Source organism: Parasteatoda tepidariorum, chromosome 1, assembly GCF_043381705.1.
Source record: "Parasteatoda tepidariorum isolate YZ-2023 chromosome 1, CAS_Ptep_4.0, whole genome shotgun sequence".
NCBI lineage: Eukaryota > Metazoa > Arthropoda > Arachnida > Araneae > Theridiidae > Parasteatoda > Parasteatoda tepidariorum.
Genome location: NC_092204.1, coordinates 23,242,306 through 23,268,574, shown reverse-complemented (window position 1 = coordinate 23,268,574; position 26,269 = coordinate 23,242,306). Strand labels below are relative to the sequence as shown.

General features: G+C 29.6%; 1 protein-coding gene across 1 annotated transcript in view; it reads left to right on the top strand.

Annotated features, from left to right (window-relative positions):
• Positions 1–26,269, top strand: part of LOC107440526 (cell adhesion molecule Dscam1) — a 191,873-nt gene that overhangs the window by 55,357 nt on the left and 110,247 nt on the right. The window contains exons 3-4 of the mRNA XM_043047307.2: positions 16,730–16,891; positions 22,250–22,399. Coding sequence (XP_042903241.1) covers positions 16,730–16,891; positions 22,250–22,399 — 312 coding nt within the window. The remainder of the gene's footprint in view (positions 1–16,729; positions 16,892–22,249; positions 22,400–26,269) is intronic.

Sequence of the window (26,269 nt, the reverse complement as noted above, 5' to 3'; positions counted from 1 at the left end):
ACGTTTTTATGTCGTTTCGTACCTTTTCATTTGATCACCCCTTGTATGTATATATATATATATATATATGTATCGGCGTGTTTTTTTTTAAGTACAAAATGCTTTATTATACATTGATATATATTTCTCATTCATAACAATAAATACATAAATATGAATAAAATTTGAACACCATATTGTAATTAGAAAAAAGAAGAACAATATACTACTTATTATTTTAATTTTGAAAATGCTAAATCGAACTTCAAATAAATAATTTAGCATTGTTCTTAAACGTATTTATTGAAAAAAAATATTTTTCTTGAAAGTTTTGTTTTATTTTATAGACTTTAAATAGTAAGTTCCCCAGACAAAGAATGTAGAGGCAGAAACTATTGACAGGCATTTGGAAAATAAAACAAAATGAAAAAGCTAAAATTCCAATCAATTTTTCTTGCATTCATTGATTTCCTTTACATAAGTAACCTCTTTGAAGCGGTCGGCCTTTTTTGCACTTAACTAAAGGCTACAAGGAAATTTTTTTTCACAACGTTCCTAGTTTTTGTTCTTTTACTAGTCATAAACTTTTCTTTCTAAATATTTCTATTCATGATTTATTGTGAATACGTTCTTTACAGCTGCTAGGACAAGCTTTTAAGTAACTAAGCGATTAACTATTTCTTTTGAACTTTATGTAACATAAAGCTGTTTTGAGGAATTTATGCATATTTAAATGATATTCCTTGTCAGCCCTATAAGCGTTAATGCAGCATTTCTACGATATTTCAGTTGTTTTTTTTTTTCTTGAAGGAAAAAAAAATTGTCTTTTGTTTCCGTGAAGGAAAAGTGAGTATAAAGAGAAATTATTTTTATTTTATTTTGCACTTTTTCTCAGAGTCATTGTACGTATAAGACTTGGTTATAAGAGAAACAAATACTTATTTATTGGAAAGTTTAATATCTCATATACTTTTCTTATACACTGAGAAAAAAGCGTCGCCAATACTGCAAGAATATGGTTAAATTTAAATTGTTTCTGGCTCCATGAAAGTACCAGAAATATAGGTAATTTTTTCCGCAGTGCTTTGATAATGAATTAAGTAGAATTAACAATTAAATATTGTACTATATACCATAATTTGCAATATGGTTTCATAAAATGAAATAAAATTTCATAATTTTATCTTGAGCATGGCATAAAAACCTTAGAACATGACATCAAAACCATCCATTCTTTTAAATATGCTTTTCAGTTTTGTATTTTTTTCTATCTGTATCATAATATATATATATATAACCCAATTTTGTGTTTACGACTACTAATGTTCAACTCCGCACCCTACTAATTTTGAATCAATCCAGAAGACAAGGAAACTCCTGGATCAGTACCCCCAGAGGTCTAATTTTTTATGCGAACGTGGAGAACTTTGAAACTTGAAAAATTTAACGTGTATCAGTCACCATTTACTACACGGGGATTCATAATAGTAACTGTAATTTTAAAAACAGAATTTCTGGTAAACCCTTACAATATGAACGGAAAAATATACCAAATGAATAATTATTTCCTACCTAAAACTGCCACACGGGATGAATTCAACCCTATAGAAATTTAAAAGTTTTCCAAAGCAAATGATTTTTTAATTGAAAAATATTGTTAAAACTACAATGTATATAAGTTTTTATATATTTTTTAAAAATATTTTTACTAACATTATGATAATATAACAATGCAATGTGATATTACATTACAGATTGTAATTTGGAAGGGACCGTAAATCACGAAAATAATTAAATAACGAGCAGAAACAATACGTATTAGAACACAGCATGTTTTAAAATGTTGAAGTTCCATTATTAGTTACACATTAGCGTAGGCGGGCTAAAGTATATCCACATGACGTGAAAGTGACAGCAAAACATCGATAAATCTATTTCTAGCATCTCTTATAGCTGTCAGTAAAACAAAATTTTCAAAAGAAGCTTGTGTTATTCAAAAAGTAGAAATTAACTTACAAAAATAACTGCTGTTATTTTGTAAAGAGCTAACTTTCAAAAAGCAACAGTTATTATTTTAAAAGGGTACTAACTTTCGTTTCTAAAACACTACATTAATTTTAAAAGTAGCAAATATCAAATAAATTTAAAACAATTTATAGTTATGGGCAAATATATTTGAATTTATCTTAGTGAACTATTCCACAAAGAAGAGTTAATTCTGACGCCTCTAGAAATGATAGAAAATGAAAGGAAAGCAGAACAAACGGCAAAGAAAGAAACATAAAAGCTTAGTTGAAGTAAAGATATTTCCAGATGTACCTAACCAGTCTACGAGTACTGGGAATCCACGAATTTAGTTCGACTGCAAGTCACGCGAACTTCAAATCATAAATGAAGGAAGATATGTATTCCTCAAACATTCGGGTGATAGATGTGGTTAATTGATGCTTTGTTTTAACCCAAATGCAATGTATCTGCTTTACACAAACAATATTTACCCGTTGCATGGAAGAAGCTTCAATTATTTCTGCGACCCAGAAAAACTGTGTCTTTTCCGATAGAATTTTGTAATTCAAATCACATTCGCTGACGTTTTTTTTTTGTTGAAGTAACTAACATTTTATCATGCAAGTATGCGTGACAATAGAAATGAATAGAACATTTACTTGGATGGTTTTGGAAAGAGAAAGTATTGATGTTTTTATTTGAGTCGTTCTCTCAACAATTGTTTGGGTGCATTCTTAGTAATAATTAATGCATCACCAATTTTTATTTTATTTTCTGAAAGAAGTATTATTGAATCATTAAAATAAACAGTTGATGAATAGTAACCATTAAAATTTAGGAACCAATGCTAATCATATGCGCTTTCTCAATAAAATGTATAATTCATTTAAAATGTTTTGCCACCAGTTAAGTTTCCCTTTTATAATAAAACCAAAATAAGTAGGTTATGTTAAAAAACCAAAAAAAAGGGTTAAAAATGTTAAAAAAAAATTAAGAAAATATTTTGGGAAACATATTTTTTTAAATATCTTCACAATATTAGCTGGTTTTTAAATACTAACTTATGGTAAATTAATAATTATTATTCAATATTCAAGCGATTTATAATAATTGAAAATAATTAATAGTTAATGTAACTAAAGATTATAAAAAGGTAAAAAGTGATTGATATCCACTAATATGTGTCAGATTTTGAATTTTTTTCCCTTTTTCTGATTTAAATATTAATATTTAATCACAAATGCCATACCTTTTGCTCGAATTTTAACAAGAACTCTATGTGATATTATTTTTAAAATATATAAGATTACATTAATTAATTATGTAGGTTAACTCAATTTATATAGAAATAATTTCAGAATGGTTTCTAGTAATCAATTTTTTTATTTTTCTATATCAAATTTAGACTGTTTATTTTAATAGTATAAGGAGTTCAGGAAGAAAACGAAACAAGAAATTATAAATTAGGAAAATGAAAATCTACTGACGAAATAATGATAACAATAATAAACCACAGAGTTAGTAAATATCTACCACAAATCTGTAGTCAAACGTTTACTATTCGGCTAAGATTAGTAACGCATTTATTATAGCTTTTCATTGCGAATTTTGGGAGGAGAAATGTGAAGCTTTTAGAAGAATTGAATGTAAAGACACCTAAAAGACGAAATATAAAGACTGAGTGCAGAAGATTGCGTGGCTCTTGAATTGATTTTTTTCTTAAATAATTTTAAAAGTGCACTAAATGGTAACACCAGGTCTTTAAAAATACAGTAATAAAAACAATATATTTGATAGTTCCAGGAAAATAAAAATAAAATATAATCTAGAGTGTCTTCTTACTTTATTTTCTTAAAATTACTCAATATCCTATAAATTTCGCTTCATATTAAAAAAACTCAGTTTTAATTTCATTATAATTTTACATGAGGTCCCTGATAATTGATTTTCAGAAGATTTTCTGGCATATTTTACAAAAGTTTTACTACCTATTTTTCACGATTTTTTACTATTATTTTATTAGGTTTTCATTGAAATCGTTAAGAGATTAGTTTACTTACGCTGAAACATGCTAATAAACTAAAATTTGCTTTTAAATACTTTTAAATATTTGATACAAGTGCATTTAAATGTCTAATCTATAAGGAAACCAATTGTGCTTTGTTGCAGAAAAAAGGATTCTTGTAGAGTTTCTTCGATGCCTTCTGTTTTATAAAAACCAGAAAGCTTAAAACACTACTTGAAAGATATTATAAAATATACCTCATAATTATTTAAATTTTAATATTAATATATATTTTTTTATTATTCATGTGATTAAATGAGAACAAGAAATATAAAATATGTAAAAATACCAAAATATTGACTTATTACTTGTTAAAAAGTGCCAGTCTAATAATCTGCAAATAATTCAAAATGATTACTTTAGTAACGATTAAAAAAAGTAGATTGTCTAATGTGTCGCATGAAATTAAGCGAAACTGCTAAAATTGCTAGTGATAAAAGTGTAACAGTGAAATGCACGGTCAATAAAGTAAAGTACTGCTTTTTACTAACCAGTACAAACAAGAGTATTGTTCAAATCTCATTGAAGACTTTATGTTGAAAAAGAATAAAACTTTCTAATTCCTACAAATTTTCTATATTATCGATATGTTTTTATAGATAATCAACAAATTAAATTCATTGTCCATTAAAGTTGCAGACACCTTTCGACTGGCTAGAAAGTGTTTAAATTTTATTAAAATCTACTTGCTAGATGACAATACGGGCTTTAGTAGTAGAATATGGCATTCATCATATCGCACATCTCATTTACATCGCCGCAAGTGTTTCGTCGTTAATAAAGTTTTTTGAATTTTCCGACTCACTAGAATGCTAGAATGTCAGATTTGCTAAAATAACGTTTCTTTCTTAACAAATGTAAGTAAAAATTTTCAATATGTTATCCCCGACTGAAATTTTAAACCTATTAAAGCCCCCCAAACGGTCAAAAACTTAAAGGAGGAAGATAATTAAAGAAAACTATGTTTTTTAACAAAATTATTATTTGTTCGTATTTTGTTACGTATTGAAATTACTTTTATTTGCTAATTATTAATATTTTTATTATTTTGACTTTAAGAAGAAGAAAAAAGAAATATAAATTTCTTTTTTCAAGAAAACCCGTTAATTATCGTACTGTCTGAGGGCCCATGCCCCATTCCTTACGCCAAGAAATAAAAATTAAAAGTTCCCAGCGGATGGTTAGGAGCATGGGAAGAGATCCGTGGCTGGCGGTTTATCGAAAGATAAAATGGTCAAAAACAAAGCCCCGTAATCTATATTAAATTTGAAAATAATTTGGCTATGGCTGATCGCCAAAAGACTGTGAGAGTTAATATAACCATACAACTGACACGGTTTTGTGGTGAGAAATGAAGAATAAAGAGTTATAAATAGATTTCGTTTTTGATTTTGTCGCGACAAGGAATTTATTAGTGTTACATTCGTATTGAAATAAAAAGTTAGCTATTGCCTTAATTGTTAAGAAAATAATTATATTAGCATTTTATAAAGTGCAATAAAATCGAACGATAGATCTAATTTAATTAAATTTGGTTAAAAGTGGTTAAAAAAATAAATTTAAGAAATTGAAGAAATTTTAAAAGCTAGGAAATTTGCAATATCTATTATGTCGTCACGCAGCTAATATTATTGTAAACAATACCTTTAATGAGGGAAATATTCTTTTACCATAGGAAGAGTAACATATACTTCTTAAAAATCTTTATTTAGTTTCATGTTATCTTTTATGTTTTAAAGTTTTATGTATAATTCATGGAATGAAGACTATTCTTAAATCAGTTGCGTATGCTTTTCTAACACAATACGACGTCTTATAAGAGATCTATTTCAATATGTAGTAGTTGCTGGAAGATACAGACTTTATGGAAATGAGAAAACATAAAAGTTCAGTTTTATTTCAAAAATATTAATATTTTCGAAAGAAAAGAACAAGTCGCATTCTTCTGGAATAGTCCCCAATGGATGTACTCAGTCTGTGAAATGAAAATATAAACTACAGATCCGGGTCTTTTGCCGTTTGCTTAGCGCTATCGTTTCCGTCCTCTAAACATATTGAAAACTAGTCCGATTTAGTTTAAAGAAAAAGTAGGTTTCGAAAAACATATTTTATTTTAAGTCCTCGCCGAGACTATACCAGGACCTGAAAAACTTTGAACCTATTGCAAAATTTCTGAAGCTTAAGCTTATGAAAGAAAAAGAAAAAAAAATAGAGGCCGCTGCCTGGGGAGCCGGGAAAATAAGAAAAAATAAAATTGAAAAATAGAAATTCTCGATGTTGAAAATCAACAAAAGGGATTCACAAAGCCACCCTTTTCTTGTATGCACTCACAGACATAGATATCTTACAAACATAGATATCTCATAAAAAGAAATTTATGTGATGTTCGCTTCATATCTTTCTTTTATCAATATTTTCCTGTTTTTTTATTGGTTGGCTTAGACACTTAAAATAGGATATCAACAATTTCGGAAAACTTCTTCCATTGTTTATTCAGCGTTTTAAATGTGTTTGAAGGATTATTTTCGGAGCAATTGTTATATAAACGTAGGATAAATCAAAGTTCACTATAAATAATGGATACTCAAATATTATGAAACTTTCTTCGATCTTGACGAAACCGCTTTCTGATATATTCTCCGAGCAAGGATTTCGTCAAAATAACGAAATAACTATCGTCACTTTTTCAAGTATACGAATTATAACATAACTGGGAGGCTTCGCCCCCTGCTCGCTGGCACTCGCCAACCCCCGGAACTGCTTTCGCAGTTCATTTCGGCGATGCTCGATTTGCCGGCTCATTGGATAAGCTCCTAACGTCTAGCTTTTGAACACTGAAGTTCCGAAAACTTTTCACTGTAGAAAATTCTAAACCTGTGCATTTCAATATTAATTTGAAATTGCAAACAGTTCACATATTTTTCTTAATCACACTATTCTAAATTTCAGTTGTTGAGAAAAGTAACTNCACAGACATAGATATCTTACAAACATAGATATCTCATAAAAAAAATTTATGTGCTGTTCGCTTCATATCTTTCTTTTATCAATATTTTCCTGTTTTTTTATTGGTTGGCTTAGGCACTTAAAATAGGATATCAACAATTTCGGAATACTTCTTCGGTTGTTTATTCAGCGTTTTAAATGTGTTTGAAAGATTATTTCCGGAACAATTGTTGTATAAACGTCGGATAAATCAAGGTTTACTATAAATAATGGATACTCAAATATAACGAAACTTTCTTCGATCTTGACGAAACCGCTTCCTGATATATTCTCCGAGCGAAGATTTCGTCAAAATGACGAAATAAGTATCGTCACTTCTTCAAGTATACGAATTATAACATAATTGTAAAAAATCATTTTATCATTCTATTATTTTCTAAAAAGAATAAAAAATTGAAAATAAATAACTCGAATTTTGCCTAATGTACTTAACAATCACTTTGTCGTTTTCTTTCCCCATATAGCTGGGATCAGTGTCACCTCAACAACACAAGAAAGAACAGAATTATAATTTACACACTCCCGAAGGTGAGCTGAACTCAGGATCTCCCTCGTACAAGGGCAATTCCTTAACCTCAATACAGGAAGACACTTTATTTTCTTTTTTTAGTCTTTATTCTAATTTCGTCATTCTGGTTAACAATCTCCCACAATGCCCTCTGATATCGTTTAGAGTAGAGGAAAAAATTTGCGATCAAACATATATTTGTATTCAAGCAAATATACGTTTGAGAGTTAACGTTTCGCCACAAATCATGTGATTTTGTGGCAAAATTATCCTCAAAATTGGTGAAATGCAGTTCAAGGATTACTGAATCGTCAAAAGTGAAAGTTTTATTTTTTAGAGTGCTGACTGTCTGTGTATTTTTGAGAAAAATAGTGTATCGTAACACTAAAATACCCCTACTTCACACCAGAATGTGTTTAGTAAAACACCAGCAATACTTATTAGTGTAATCGGTCACCAAAGATAGTCCCTGGTATAATTAAATGCCGGGTACATTCCCTTATATGATCCTTAACCACTTATTTTGTTATTCATTAAAGATCACCACTTCTTTTGGTCATGGGTTATGTGTTCGGTATCACTGAAATATATTATAACACTAAGAAATGATGAACAGACTTCAAAGTATATTTTACTCTACAATTTTAAATAATTTCATCCAATTTAGGATAAATGCACATGAGAAATTTCAGAATAAAATTAGTTTGCAAATCAAACACAGCAGTAGCATAAAAAGAATATTAAAACGAATTAGATTTTACTGAACATAAACCGATAGAAATCTTAATAATGTCGATTTTTTTTTAAAATTTTACTCCGGTTTTTAATATTTTTTTTGTTTTCAGTATATGGAAGGGATAAGGATGTATATCGTTTCTGTGAAGGATGATTTTTATTAAGCATTTTTTAGCTTTTTGTAAACTTTAATGTCGTGCCAAAAATATCTTAAGTTTAGAACGTTTTTCTTAATTGGAAATAAGTAACTTTTGCTAAATAAATGAACTGTTAATATGGAAATGTCCAATCAAGCACAATTAAAGTAGATAGCCAAACTTGTATGTTTTTTGGGTTCCATAAGAGTAATAATAGAACAGTTGCTATGAGAAACATTCACGATCTTAATTAGATATTCGTAACTGCTAAAGATGGTTTTATAAGTTCTAACCCGAAACGTTGATCATTTCAACTTGTATCGAAGAAAAATTTAAAAAATTGGTGTGGAGGATATTAACTCACCCATTTTACGTTCTGCAATGCTGTGGAATCTTATTTTTATTTATTCCAATTGGTACGGTATTTAAAAAGTCGAAAAATAAACTATAATTTGTACCATGTAAAAAAACACTATCCCTAGATATGTTGTTCATAAACAGATTTACTTTGATTAATCCAGAACAGACACTAGCTGGTTATTGGTTAAATGTCTGTGTATAACAAAGGTGATTGCATCATTGATTAAAAAGCAAAATCTTATTAAAAATGCATCCGTTTGATTTTAGTGCAAAAAACAATATTATCAAGCACATGGATCTCACCAACCTTATGAATCGTATCGATCACGTGGATCTGATCGACCAAATTAAGCATATCACTCATATTGATCATATTTATCTTATTGACCATACCATTTTAATTGACTGTATAAAACCTATCAACCATATGGATCTTATCAATTATATCGATCTTATTGGCCATAAGAAATTTATCAATTATATTGATCTTATTATTCATGCGGATCTTACAGACGTTAGGGTTTTCAACGATCATATTTTTCTTCTTGACCATACCGATTTAATTGACCATGTGAAACTTTTAATCTTGTGGATCTGGATTTTATCGCACATATGGATCTTTTTGTCCATAAGGTTTTTAAAGACTTTATAGATCGTATCAACCATATGGATCTTAACCACATGGATCTTATTGATCAGATGGAGCTGTTTGAAAATATGAAACTTATCAATCATATGGATCTTATCGAAAATATGCACCTTATCGATCATATATATTTCGTGCCTGAAATCTAGTATGACTTCGTCAAACCTCATAGGATAAGCATCGACGAACTTTGTTTTAAGGAGAGTGTTTGGAGAAAAGTATATAGTAAATCAAGTAAATTTTTGCCTTCAAATTGCGATAAAAGCTTAATTTTTTAGCAAATTCAGAATATATTTATGGTATTAATTTTCTTTTCTTCAATAATAACAAAATGGTATAGACATTCTCACGTAAGAATAAGAAATCAAATGTCTGCTTTAAAAAAATAAAATCGAATGCCAGCATTTGTATATACATTTGCACTAAAATATTCTTTAGAAAAATATCTCCATTACTAGAATTAATTCGCATGTCTATGAGCACGCTATGAAATTCATTAGTGGCTATTCTCGGACATGACAAACATGGAAAAAATCGTTCCTCTTCTTTCAAAGAACCAATTTTCCTTACGAATCATGAATTAAACATAGATTTAATTTCTCCTGTAATTACAACTGCTCTAATGAAATAGAACACTTTAAACTTTGAGAAACTTTTGTTTTCGGTGCCGGTGCCGGACGTGGTGACACGGTATGTTGATTGATTTTTATCTCTAAAATGAAACATCAGTTGCGCAGTTGTAAAACTAATGAAGTACTTTAATCAATGCAATCATTTTAATCAATTCATGAGGAAAAACTGTATATGTGATCATGAAACTAAAAGTTTATTTTTTTTAATTTGAGCATACGTATGAAATTAAAATTTAATTTTTTTTTCAATTTTAAAGATAGATAAAAAGTATTTAAATATGTTGATATTACTCTTTTTTATTTATACGCATCTTAGAATTATTTATCTTTTAAATAGATATCATGTATATAACCAAATTTTAACTTAAAATAATGATGCAATTTTTCAGAAATTATAAAAAGATAACCGATGCCCGTTGCAATACTACTCTGTAAATTACCATGCAAAAAAATCACATTGGCTTGCTTTTAAGGTTCTGGTCAACTGGTGCAATAATACATTGCAATTTCTACGAGCATTAAAAAGGATTATCCAAATTTGTTTTATTCTGTTATTTATATCTCTATACATAATGCATTTAAACACCTCCATAAAACATTATTTATGCTGAAAAGTAACATGGTTTCTAAAATAACTTAATACTAGATCGGTATTAGAGATCATTTTAACCTCAAATAAACTTTGAGTATCGCTAGCTCTTAAAATAATTATACCAGCTTACTTGGCTTTCGTGAAGTTTCCTTTCTTTAAGAAATCTTTCAAAAGCATAAAAGATACACTTTATTATTTACTGAACAAAATGAATATTTAATTTAGTGTATTTTAATTTAGTATATAGTGTAGTGTAATTTTAGTTAAGTTCAATTTAATTTAGTATATAAAATGAAGTACAATTGTCTAAAACGATTATCGTGGTCAAAATGACCGCAATAAAGAAATAAAAACATTTCTTTGAAAAAGCAAATTAACATTTCTTCTCTATTACAAATTTTTATTGGTTCACATGCCTCAGTACATCGACATTTTGAGAATGATTTTTTATACAATATAAAGATTCTCTTCCTATTCGCTATTACTCGCCGGACCCCAAAACTTTTAACTCATATTCTTAGAGATCACTTCAAGATCGGAGTTCGGGAATTGGATTAGGAACGACAAATTTACAATTTCTCCGAGCAAGGACCAGGATGGCCTGGTTGGTAGGGCACTGAGCCCATGTTCAAGAGGCCAAAGGTCTTATGCCCGCCAGTTGATGACATGTAGTAAATGATGGCAGATGCACGCTAAATTTGTCGGGTCACAAAGTTTTCAGTGTTCCCATAACAAATCATGCCTTTGGCGGTACTGACCCAGGAGTTTTCTTGTTTTCTTGGTAGGGCTCAAAATTACAAAGCTACGGAGTTGAACATTGGCTTCCTGCAATTAGTAAATGATAAAGATAGTGACAGATGTACGCTCCTGGGTGAACATGTCGTTATGAAAATAATGAACCAGGTTCTTTGTCAGGAAAGAAATGTCTAGCAGATGTTTTTTCTTTGTATCTTGGAAAACTGCTCACGCTTTATGGGCAACATTCGTGACTATATTATGGCAAAAACGCAAACAGCTCCCACCAATTTCAAAGCTCTAACGTGCACTTCCCTTTCGAAATTGTAGAAAGGATAAGCAAAGCATTACTATATAACCGCAATAATAATTCTATGCAAGTAAAAATGTTGGTTGCTGTAGTTTTAATTTAAAATCAACTATTGAGAATGTGCCTGGATAGTGTGGTCAGTAGGACGCAGGGCCCATGTCCGAGAGTTCGTTGGTTCGAACCCAACCGGCCGAAGTCTCTCAGTGCAGTAAATGGTGAAGTCCTCCATGTTCCCATAAAAAAAAACCAATACCTCTGGGGGTACTGGATTGGAGATCGATCGTTCTCTGATTCATGTCAAAATTACGATCTGTGGATGAAAGAATGGATGTATGAATGGGTTCACCCTATAAAAGGGTATGACGTATGGGTGTGGAAGAATTTGAATTCTTGTCCAGATATGGCACCACTGGAAAGCAAGATTAATCGCACCCCTCTGCCTAAACAGGCATACCAGAGAGAGAGAGAGAACTATTGAAAATTTAAAATTACAGAGGATCTGTAAGAAATTAACCATATTTAAATAATAATTGAGGAAAATACCATATATCTCCTCTTGATTGTGTTATGTCGTCTGCGTTTTGCGCAGAATTTCCTATTTCCCCTTATGTACTATTATTCTATACATTTAATGCAATAAAACCGATATCGTTGGTAAATTTAAGTTTAATTGAAAAAGTGGAGTTAAGCTTAAGAATAAGGAAGAGAGTAACTTTGATAAATTTTGACTATTTTTGTAAAAAGTATTTTTGAAGAAATACATTATACTTTTCGTTATAATTATGTATCTAACCATATATAAAAATCTAAGGATGCTGTTTTCCATTATTGTCGGAGCATTTTCATTGGCCGGAAAATCACGTGGTAGGATTCAATTTCACCTCTTTCATTTCCATATTGTTTTGGTTGTCATCATCTTTAAATTAACAACAGTTATAAAGGTATTGTTTTTGTATCCCTAATTTAAAGGTATTTCATGTACTGTTACTTAACACTACAAAATCGAGCTATAGGTTAAATACTCCAGAGAGCTCCAAAAATGCCCGTCAGTAATCATCATCATCATCTGTACTGCTATTATTACACTTTTTATTTAAGAGTTTAAAACAAACATAATTATTTATTTTTATTATTATTATAACGTATATCTGCGTTGCATTTTAAAATTCATATGAGATAAGATTCTGCATTCATGCGTCTTACATTTTTTAAAACAAATTCTCTTATTAATTTCAACACAAATCATTATTTCAAAAGAGCATGCAAAACCAAAATTTTGACTGAAAGATTATTTTTTGAAGTTAATAAATAATAATAGCTGGGAATATACTCATTAAGAAAATACTAAATTTCCTTGGAGTCTGTGTGGCATCGTCTGTCTAAACAAATTATGTTGTTTAAATTCCCCTTTTTAGATGCCGTTCGATTACGCAAAAAAAATCTTGCCACGAATTCCCTTTCAGAATCTTTTGATAAGAAGCTGGACAAGCCGGAATTGAGTAATTTTTCATGATATAATTGCAGATATACACCGAAGAGCCCTCCATCTATTACAATGGGCACGCACAGGTTTTTATGGTTTCTCGCCCAGGAACAATGTTTTCATGGGGCACATTAGGACCCATAATCGTCATAGAACAATCCCTGACGTCTGTAAGCTATTTTAACATAGTTGCAGATCAGGTTCACCCATTCATTGCAACAGTTTTTCCTGCGGGGGATGGTGTTTAGCAACAGGATAATGCACCGGGTCATAAAGGTTGAACCGTCATGGATTGGTTGGAGGAACATTCCAGTGACTTTCAAGTCATGTCCTGTCTTCCAAATTCACCTGACCTTAATCCAATAGAGCATTTGTGGTCCTACTGGGAAAGCCAAATTCATGCTGCCACGCTACCCACTCGCAATGTGAGGGAATTGCAGAACTAGTTGGTGACCGCTTGGTACCAGATACCTCTGACTACATATCAGCACCTTGTGGAATCAATGCCATGATGGGTGCTAGTAGTTTTGAGGGCTGAAGATGGTCCTACATGTTATTAGCATGGTGGTCATAATGTAATGGCTCTTCGGTGTATATGTGTTTCTAATGGCCAACACCCAATGTCCTCCTAGGGAAATCCTTCGTTCAAGAGTTCGACATAAGATAGAAAATATAATTGCGAAGATGCCAATTTGTAGGTCGTCTGTTAAAAATACTTGTCTTTTCTTCAGTTAATCTCATTTTTACTACATTTATTTTTAATTAACATTTTTAACAAGCGATATACAATCTATCATTTTATTAAAATTGAAACTACGTTTACATTTTCTTTTATCAATTTAGTTAAACGTATTTTTTATTATTTCCATGAATTTGTCTATTAAGATCTAAAGCAGTTATACATTCAATTTTCTTAATGAAAATACTAAAGCATCTGAAAAGATATACACGTAGGCTTTGGTTTGCGATATTTAGAGTAAGAAAATATTCTTTCGAAGGAATAGTTGACGCTGTTGTTCGAGAGTATAAATAAATAATGCATATGGTTCGTAGGTATGGAAAGAATAACAAACAAAAAAAATACAAATAAAAACTTCTGTCGATGCTAGAAGAATCTCATAAATTTTTAGACATCTTAGGGAAAAAGAAATATAGGAGAGATAAAATTCATACTAGAAATCATTTACAACAAGTATTTATAAAACAAACTGTGATGATTTCAGAAAAATAAATGCAAATACAATCTGTTTTCTTTTTAACATTCCTTTTTGATGAAAATGTACGGTAATATTTATTGGCGTTCTTAAACTATTTATTGCTTATTTGTTTTGCTTCAGATATGCAAATTGAAATGTTTTGTAAAGAAATGTCTACATGGAATACTTTTTTTGAATTTCATTAAATTTTAATAAGACATCTCAATGATAGTATAAACTTGAAAGTTCATGAAAAAAATTCGATTTTATTCTTTAAAATCTTAAGAAAAATATTTTGAAAGTTTTGCATGTCTGATTTATTCTACAAAGTATATTATTAAATAAACACATTTTTGAGAATATTTAAAATATTAAAATGTTTTAGACATAGATTGAAACATTACAATATTAATAGCTTCACGTAGTCACTGTAAATAAAGTAACTTTCAAATTTATTTTTAGTTTGTTATGCTTGATAAATAATTTGACAGTATTTTATAGAAGTTGTTGTTGTTGTTTCTAACGATGCTTGCCAATACCAGTAAAACCTGATTGGTATAACCAAGTGAATTTGAGGCAGAAGGTGCATTTCCTGTTTTTCAATGGAGCTATCTAGGGCCAAGAATACGGCTTTAGTTACACACACATGCCAAAGCCCATTTTTTTACTGGGCGGACAAGTTCGTACATTTGTTCACCGACTATTTATTCACCCACAGATCGCAATTTTGACCTGAACCAGAGAACGACCAGTCTCCAATTTAGCACTACCAAAGGTACCGATTTTTAATGGAGGACTTTGGGACTAACCAGGTCATCCGGCACCTCCTTATAGACGTTAACGGTATTATTGTAAAAAAAACACATTTTTTTTAATAATTGGTTATACTATTTCTCTATTTACATATATATATATATATTTTTTTAAATTCCGAGTCAAACATAAAGGTTAAAAGCATTTATCTATGATTTAATAGTTTAATATCATAATTCAAAAAATGTTGTTAAAAATATTGCACATCTGGAAATGTAAAGCACTTAAATTGCCTATAATTTATAAAAATTAATTTATTGTTAACAGAGTAAATGGAATATTGACTCAGGGGAAAATTGGTCAATTTATTAAGTTAGTGACGTCTGTGATTGTTAACGTCGCAAAAGAACTTTTTTGATGCAAGCATTGACATCAATGTATTGACAACAATGTGTTTTTCGCATAATTTAAGCATTATCTATTTTTTTAACAAATGTTGTTTGCAAACATGTTGACGATAAACGTTAATCATAAAAAAAGACGACGGACGCCATAAAAAGACATAGCAATAAAAACACGTAAGATCTATTTCAAATTTACAAAGATTGTTTTTAAGTTATTTGGCTATTTTACTAATACTAAATGATTATCTTGATATTTCAGAAGAAGAAACTTTCGATTTTAATTTTTGTTTGACATAATTTAATTCATGCAAATATTGTAATCAATTTGCATTTAAAAAAATACTATGATTACATTTAAGTGAGCGAAATTGAAATTATTATTTGAAGTGAAACCAAGTGACCATCTCCAAACAGACCTCCAAAGTAAGTTGAAAAACTGTCCAGTACAAAATAGAAAGAAAAAAATTAAAAAAAACCTTACTTCACACGTCTCTGCCTCTTTATTTCGTGTTTCAAAACACACTGCCTTTGTGCCTGTTAAATTAATGAGTTTTGGTTCCTCTTTCATTTTGCCTAAGTGTTACAGAAAATCTGATATTTCAGAAAATTTTGCGTTTTGGTGATTGCTGATTTTGCCGGTAGTAATCGATATTTATTGAAACGCTTTGTCAAAATTTTAAAGGAATTTTAAAAAAAAAAAAGAATTTTAAAATATAATCTTTAAATTCTTGGCTTCACTGGCAAAACGGCATTTTTCTTAACTTTGAAATCGGTGACTTATAACTGTCTTAATATTTAGTTCAAAGCTTATTTAGTCTCGTAGTGGACTGATCATTAAGGCACGATTCTCAGTAGATCACCGAAGTCCGCCATCATTGCTGTTAATGTGAGGGAAACTTTTATCAGCCTGCAATGTGACCAAGGGTGTGAGGTATTGGCCCTCGTTAAACTATTCTACCATTAAGTGCTCAACTTCCATCAGGCTACTGGAGGGGCTGCCATCTACTCTGCAGAGAATCAAAATTGTGATAGTATGTTTTCGGATCATCTTTAGGGATGCTTCGCCAATTGCCCATTGTTCAATTCGTAAATAAATATAATTGCATCAAAAGTTATTCAAATTGTCATTGTGTATACATATAATTTTAAATTGTCCTTTCCAAAAAGAGTTTTTTTTTCAGTTATCAAGCAAAGGTTTGATCCTCAAGTATATGATGATTTTGTTGTAAGAGGTAATACAGCTGTGCTCCGTTGCCATCTCCCAACATTTGTTCGAGAATATGTGTCTGTTGATTCATGGATAAGGGATGACAAGCAAGTTCTGAAAAGAAACGATATGAGAGGTAGGATATTAGAAAATATGTGCATTAAATTTATTTTAAGTGAAGTTTCAGTAAATAGAAAAAGGCGCTGTAATGATACAGGTGATACTTACGCGGAGTTAAGAATAATGACCGAAATTTTTGGTTGTTGACCTCCACCAGTGAAAGTTGACAATCGGATTGTTGCTTTGGTAAACATCCGAAATATACACTAGGTCTAGCTTAGTGCCACTACTCGGTATACAATTACCTAGTGTGCCCTACATCAATGTTTTTTAAGGTTCGGTGCCACTACCCGGTATGTATTTAACCGGTACTCCGAGCACTGATGTTTCTCCTAATCCATCCTCAACAGAGATTGAAATATTGAATAAACTTTGTGTATCTTTATTCAGTAACACAAAAAGAAAGTTAGTACTAAATATGATATAAACAGTATAGAATCTGCAGATCTACGGCTCTGGAGACGCTTTTGTTCTGCAAGACAGAGTCATTAATAAACAAGATACTCTCAATCTCAGCAACAAAAAATAATATTAAAAATTTATTAAAGATTGACATTCAATTTTTTGTATATAATGGAAATGATACATTTTTATGTATTTTAATATGCATTTTACGTATTTCTAATTTCATCTTATTCATCTAATATTTTTAATTTATCTAATATTTTTATTCAGTAACACAAAAAGAAATTTGGCTCTAAACATAACATAACCCGCGTTGAATCTACAGATCCAAGGATCTGAAGACTGTTTTGTTCTAAGAGACAGAGTCATTAATAAACGAGGCACTCTCAATCTCAGTAGAAAGACAATCAAAAATTTCATTCGAGAAGCTCTTTTCCGAATCTTTCAGAGAAAACTCTCTTCTGCCGCAACAAATTTCTCCGAGAAGCGCCCCTGCTTTACAAGGCTGCCAAGATACTCTGCAATTCCATTAAACATTAGCTTCGTCCCTCTCAGCCACGGACCCTGGGGAGGTTCGACCGATAGATTCAGAATTACATCCTCTTCAGAAAGTGAACTGCTGTGTCTTTGCACAGCATTTCCGTGATCCAAGCACTGCCAAACCCTCTTCTAATTTAGTTAATGCATTATTTAGACTTTCCGCACAAAGAAGAGAGGTTTAATAAATTTCACACAAGAAATTCGGGGCATGTTATTATTAAATATTTAAACTGTGTTTCTTTTAATACATAGTCAACAACTATTTTTTTAAAGGATATTAAATAACATTAATAAAAGTCTGTATATTTTATAAGTTTGTTGATAAGAATTCTATACGTGACGAAATGCGTGACGAAATGTCTCGTTTTAAAATTTTAGCACTGCCCCTTTCATCGCATACTTTCATAAAATAATTTTGGATTTAAGCATCAATGATTGAGAACAGTGATAGTAATATTTGTTTTTAAAGTATTGGTGCGTTATTTAGACTCCTACTTTAAGGAGATATGTTAATAAATTCCATTCAATAAAGTAGGCTGTATAATATTTTGCTTTAAATTTTAACCATGTATCACATACTAAATAATATCTTGCAATGTTCATGAATTTTGCTATTCAAAAGGACTTTAACAATATTAATAATTAATAAAAGTTAGGCATTCTCTAATAATGCCCTCTCTATTTATGATTTTTTTTTATATTTTTGTATTTTGAAGAGAAGTTAATAACATTTACACAGTAAATAAATGCCAAAATATTATGTTTTCATTTTAATAGTATAGCCATTTTTTTTCACCAAAAAAAAAATTCTAAATATTGCTGAATCATATTTTGGCAGCACCTTAAGTATGAGAATAATGTTAATTCATAATCAATTTTTCTAAATTTATTTTATTCCGCCTATTTGGTAAATTCAATCTTTACTATTTATTGTTGACAAATAAAACTGAACGTATATAAAATTATTTCTCCGATAAACACTCAAAAAACGAAATCCTATTAATGAAATATATGGTAAAAAGAAATAATTCCGGTAAAAAAAATGTACAGTATGTAAACCATGTATCTCATGTATTTAACCATGTATCTCATACTAAATAATATCTTACAATGTTTATGAATCTAGTTTTTTAAAAGGACTTTAGCAATATTAATAATAAATAAGAGTTATGCATTCTCTAATAATGCCCCCTCTATTTGCGAATTTTTTTATATTTTTGTATTTTGACGAGAACAATTACACATTAAATGAGTGCCAAAACATTATGTTTAAATTTTAATAGCTTAGCCATACTTTTTCACCTAACAAAATCTCTAAATATTGCTGAATCATATTTTGGTAACACCCTCAATATGAGTAGTAATAATGTCAATTTATTATCAATTATTCTAAGTTTAGTTCATTCTGGCTATTTGGTAAATTCAATCATAACTTTTTATGATTGACATATATAACTGAACGTATATAGCTGAACGTATATAACTAATACCATTGAGCCATAAACACATTAAACTTTATTCTGTTTTCTTTTACCATGCTTTATTCTTAGAGAACAAATGCTTCAAATTGTATTTAAATTTTCCGGAATTAACTTGTCAAGTAGACATAAAGTAGATTTTTTGTAAAAATAATTCTATTCTCACTTACACTGTTGTCAGAGATCTTAATTCTTCCTATTCATGTATTCTTTCAGCGATTTAATTGATTATTTATTTATTTACTTATTTTTTGTTAATCTGGAAGGGAGACAACATTCAGAGCATTATATGTCACAAAAATAGCACAGATTACAAGTTCATTTTAAAGCTATCTATCACATTTTGTTCGAATGTTCTATTTAAATTTCTTTTTAGAAAATATAACTTTAAAAAAAATATGTAAGACGCATCGATTCTTTTGGAATTACTTTTATCCAAGATGCAGTAACATAAACTACTATAAAATAGCCTTTTTTCAGTTTTGATACACGATTTTACGGTTAGGTTTCAGATTTGTCTGATTGTTACTTTGTGCAGTTGGAATCGACCACTTTTTGCAAATCGTATTTTAATAAATCTAATTTCCAAAAGTAGATTTTCTATTCAGGTGCTATTTGATGTTTCCTGTAATTTTTTTCCAAATCTAACACGGAAACTAAAATGTATTTCTTATAAATTTAGCTGATGATATAGAAGTTATAATTATATATCTTACACCTGTATAAAAATTTCACACACAGAAAAGATTATTGTAATTTCAAATTTTAGTTTATTGGAAGTTTACTGAAACACGATTTTGATAATGATAATAGTCTTATATGAGGGGATCTATTAACGACTTAAGATATTCGAACGTCTTGACCACCAAAAATTTTCGAAATTTCACTAAGAAAAAGCTGAAAATTCTAACTCTTTAATAATTTGAGCGATTTGTTCTAATAATTTAAGTTTAAAAACATGAAGATAATTGCCAATTTTTAATGTTATATCTAATTCAATGAATAAAGGAGGTGCATAATATTTTTATGCGAATTAACCAATAGTTTATTTTTCATAACAGTAGTACATTATCAAAATATTCTGAGTTGAATCACAATAAAATTTAAGAACACGTATTTTAAGAACTAAGATATGGTTTTTCTTGGAACGTAACTGTTATCTTATGTAATTTTAAACATTTTTTCTTATTTTTCAAGCATTTATGAAACATTTTTTTCTGCATTTAATATCAATGGAATGGTTTGTAGAAAATTGAAGGTGGTAGGAAATAGATAGGAGCAGAAGAAAAAAAAGTACCAAATTAATGTGCAATAAATATCACCCTTAACATATTTTTATCAAACTTGATAATTGCTAATCAGAAATAAAAGCAAGAAAATCTAACAACATCGGAGGTTGCAAATTAATATATAACTGAAATTCAGGAAGAAAAAAACGCTCTCGGAATCTGACAAATTGCACTGCGCGAAAGTGCACGTCGATGCACTTTAATCGGTTGTTAAAATTTGAAGGAATTTATATAAATTTTCCTTCAACTTCTCTCTGTTTTCTCTCGCGATATAACCTACCTTGTTGTTATACGAAAATAAAGAACAATAAAATATGGTTTTATAATCTGAGCTAAAATTTGGTGCTTTCATCATTCCTTGGAACATGGCTTAACACTATTTATTTGGTTAAGCTTACTTTTCAGTTTGTATTTTTTACAAAATGTGTGTCAATAAGAATTGATTTATTGTTTATCCTTTTTCTTTAGGCCTCTCTTACAAAATGAACGAGAAATAGATATTTCCAATGTACTCACTCCTATGACACACTTCAATGCACTCACTCTTCAATGTAACATTCCTTCCTTACTTGTGATTGGTTAAAATATTAAAAAAAACATTTTTTGCTCTTTCTAAGATACTTGTTATCATGACTAAGCGGAGAAATAAAATGGAGGCAAAATTACCATTCCTTATGGCAATGTACTTTCTGGTTAAAAAAAACAAAAACATATTTTCTGGTTAATAAAACTTAAAATTATAGTTTGTATTATCACACGTAGAGAAATAATTAAAGAAAAAAGAAATATATGAAAAAAATTAACTAAGCAAATGGTTCTTATGCCATGCTCTAAGCTGTCATGATAAAATTACCAGATTATATCATACATTATAAAACCATATTTTACAGTAAATTTTACCAAAATCATTACCAAATTCCATCGGTAAGAATGACCAAAGTTTTTGGAGTTACCATAAACCAGAAATATGGTACATTTTATCATATTCTGATAGTTTCGAGCATATTTTTTTCTCTCCTTGCTTATGTTCATGTAACGCTCTTCAATGTAACACTCTTTCCTTACTTACGATTGGTTAACATTTTAAAAAAAGAAATTTTTGCTCTTTTTAAGATACTTATTATCATGACTGAACGGAGAAATAAAATGGATGCAAAATTACCATTCTGTATGGCAATGTACGTTCTGGCTAAAAAGGACAAAAACATATTTTCTGGTTAATAAAACTTAAAAATATAGTTCGTATTATCGCACATAGAGTAAAAAATGCGGTAAAAAAAACTTGAAAACTAAATTTAACTAAGCATATGTTTCTTATGCTATACTCTAAGATGTCATGATAAAATTACCTAATTTTATCATACATTAAAAAACCATATTTTACTGTCAATTTTACCAAAACCCTTACCAGAGTTCATCGGCAAGAATGACCAAAGGTTTTGGTGCTGCCATAAATCAGAAATATGGTACATTTTACCATATTCTGACAGTTTTGAGCATTTCTCTCTTTGTTTATCTTCTTTTCTTAAATATTATTTTTTATAAGAATTCTAAAAATATGTAAGGTCACGGATCTCCCCGAGAATATAAAAAGTAACCGTTTTCAAATTGATAAATTTATCATTTCAAAATGAAAAATATTTTATTCATTTTATCCTTTAGGCAGTTCTTACACTGTGCTCAATTCCGGAGAACTTCTTATTCATGGTGTGTTGGAAAAAGACACTTACAGGACATTTCACTGTCAGACTCGTCACCGCTTGACTGGAGAGATGGTTATGAGTGTTAGCGCTGGAAAAATTGTTGTTACAGGTAATTTTGGTTTAACGCTTTTTTTTTTTGTCAAATAAATCGAGAACAAAGAAATTGAATCGGTATAAAGGAAAGTTCTTTCGTTGTGAAAAGGTTTTATCCTCCTGAAAAATGAGAGAAAGTATTCACAGATTGTTATAATAAATACTTTCCTTTTTTTTTTGAGTGTCTGGTTGAGAAACTAAAATTAGAATCAATGCAAGTTCATAATCCTAAATCTATTTTGTTTTATCAATAAATGATAAAACAATTCCAAGATAAAAATAACTAAAATAAATATTGTTTTCCCTTTCTCAAAGTGTGATTTTAACCAATTGATAAAATAGTACGAAAGATGTTTCAAAAATACCAATACATATGTTATTTAAACTATGAATACATTAATTGAAAATATATTAGCATCTAATCTGTCGATAGAGAGAAATCAGAGTTTCTAATTCATCAAGAACTGTGAATGAAATGGTAGGCATTATATTTTAAGTAATATTTATGCCTTAATGAAATAAAACGTATATTAAAATTTAAGCTGAGATTGCAATTTCAAAACATTGCATTTGTTTTAAAAATGCTTTCGGGAAAGAGGGAATACACATGAAACATTTATTCACTTTAAAAAAAAAGAATGAGAAACAGAAAAAAATTGTAAAAAGACTAAAATAAATGTTTTAAATCGCATTTTTCCCTTGAAACGTTACTATTTATTGACTTATAAAGAACTGATATTTTAATTATTTATTTATTGCCAATGAGCTGCACAATCGGCCTTGCCGATGAGCAAACCTAGTGCGTTCTCCAGAGGTGGTATCCACTCTATCAGGACCACCACAATGGGTGTCATGTTAATTTGGACGTCTAGTTTCTGCCACACTAGATGGCAGCACCGAGATTCGATTTGGATGCTAAAGTGCACTAGGAATTTAATTTTTTCGGAAATACCAAGAGCCAATAAGGCACTCCAGGGATCTCTTACATGCCGCATAATCATACGACGTGGCCACTGAGGATTTTCTGCAACCCGAAAATCCAGAGTCTGGGCCGGGGATCGAACCCGCAGACTTGGGCTCAGATGGCTGACGACAAACCAACTGCTCCACCCAGCCAAATATTTCAATTATTGTTTTAAGCATTTTTGACCCGAAAAAAATAGGTTAAACCGCAGAAATGTACCTTAATTAAACAGTGAATCATTAATGAAACATTACCTATTAAACAACCTATTAAGACATATTAAATAAAATAATTAATACCTATTAAATTAAATAAAAATCAGACCTTTTAAATAAATTAAAGGTTTGACTGTTTGCTTCTTGATCAAGTGTCAGAAGTGCACTTTCGGCCTGACAAATGTGCAACGTGTACTTATGCAGCAAGCACAAATATAATTTCTTGCTTTCACCTCAACAAATGAGATGAAAATTTTCTGATATGCTATATTGGATACCTATCAACATTTGTACTATTTCTATAAAATTTATACTTTTCTCATGTATTTTTCATTTGAATACTTGAATATTTCACTTGAATCTTACTAAATAAAATACATTGAATACATCATTTGAATCATACGTGGAAACGTTACTTGCAGAAAGTAACGAGTAAAGGTACAAGTACTTTAAGCCAGAGTAACGAGCAAAAAGTTTTGATTTTGAAAAGAATCGAAGAAAAAAGTAAAATTAAAGTACTGGTACAAAACAAAAAACTTAGCTATTTTAAAGTGCATTCAGAGGAAATTCAAAATTCAAAGTAATCGTAAATTTCGTTACAAAATGAAATTACTTAAATTACTCAAATTAAAATTTTATTAAAAAAGCAAAAAAAGAAATATTTAAAATGCATTTGATTTTAATTTAAAAGTATAAATTTTTAAAATACAAGAAAGTATTACAAAATTCTATGCAAATATTAAATGTTGAAAGGTACCAAACGAGAAATCAAAATGCAATGTTTGCATATAAAAAGGAATTTTAAATTATGCTCATTTTTTAAAATAATTAAATCTTTCGAAATTTTGTTCTTAGTTTCAGAAATTTTAGTAACGAATTAATTTGTTGAACAAATTCGATAAAATTACAGTTTTTGTTTAAAGAAGTAGGAAAAAATAAATTGTATTCATATACAGGTAAAATTCTTTAAATCCATAAAATTCCTAAAAATATATCACCTTTTCGGGAAATTGCAACGCTTAAAGATGCTTGGAGAAATAAGTTAGCTGTTAAAGAATACATAATGCAGTAAATTTAAAAATTAAAGAATAAATAAATGTCAAATACTGCGGAAAGAAAATGTTTTTAAAGCTAAATTTTTTTGTAAATATTTCAGAGAAAAAGTATCAATTTTTTTCGACATTCTCGTCACAAATACTTGTACTTTTTCAAAAAACGGTAATACAAAAACAAGTAATAGTACTAAATCTAACAAATAACGACGTGCAAGCGTTACAAGTAGCAAAGTAAAAGTATTGCCATGTATGTATGTTGCTAGATAAAATACTTTGAATACTTCATTTAAATACTTTAATAAAAATAAATTTTGATTGCTTAGAATCAGCATTCTGTCTAAAAGTAGAGAGTGCAAAAAGAGGTTTAATCTAAGCATTACTAACTTGGCATATAGCAGCTCAATATAAAACACGATATTCTAAAATAAGTAAGGAATTTCTAAAGCAATTTTGTGGGACAGAGGATCCAGCCGATTATGTTTCTACAATTTCGTCATCATCAGTTTGATTGTACGGCAATCTGATCATCAATGAGCACCGACTACATTTACATGCTACTCAGAGAGAAAAAAACATTTCTCCACGCTTAATAGTAAATGTCAGTACTCTTAACGAAACTACGAGTATAATTCAGGTTACTAAAAACAAAATATACTGCATTTGAACAATTTATTGGTAATTTCCTGCGCATGTGTGTAACGGTTTACCGGAAGTTCTTGTTTTCTAAAATATACTTATTAGCACACATTTAGTTAAAATTACAAAACTGGAAAGTAAATTTAATCGAATAAATAATTTTTAGCCATGCTCAAAGTATAAAAAATTTACCATCTTTTTTTAACATTTACCAAGTTCAGTAATGATTAAAACAACCATATTTTATAGTTAATTTAACCAAAATCATTACCAAAAGGCATTCGAAAAATTTCTGAGCTTTTGATGTTCCCGTAGAGCCAGAAACATGGCAAATTTTATCTTATGCTGGGAGTTTCGGCAATACTCTTTTTTCAGCTCATACATTCTGGCTGCTACCTATCGATTTAAAGTTTAGTGATCCTCTAGCCATAACCACTGATAAAATGTACTTCAAAACGATCGTTCAGTGCTCTTCTTAAGTACTATGCGATTACGAACGAACGAAATGTTGAACCTGCAGTGGTATGTTCGTACTGCGATGAAGATGCTGGCAGTGATCAGGCATTTGGGTGATCATAATTTTTTCTAATTTTATTTCAGTAGACAATTTGTAAAATGCGAAAATTTCGGCAAAGCACTTTTTTTTCGAACGAAGGTAAAAGCAACATATAATAATTAAATATGAAGCTTGAGGGAAAATGTTTTGAGGTTGTTTCAAAATGCTTAAAAATGCCAAGTGCTTAATAATGCCAAATGGCGAAGCGTTAAGCATATATGACTCGGTTTGAAAATTATTTTTTCTCTATTTCTAAGAGAATCATTATCAAAACAAAATCCCTTAAATGAAAGTGAATTAAATGAGAAAATATGTCCTCAATTAATTTCAATACGACAGTACCTAGGACAATTTTTTTTTCTCCTTTAAACGAAAACAAATAAAAAATAAATATATAAAGCTTTTCCTTTTGTTTATATATTATATATATATATATATATATATATATATATATCCCAGT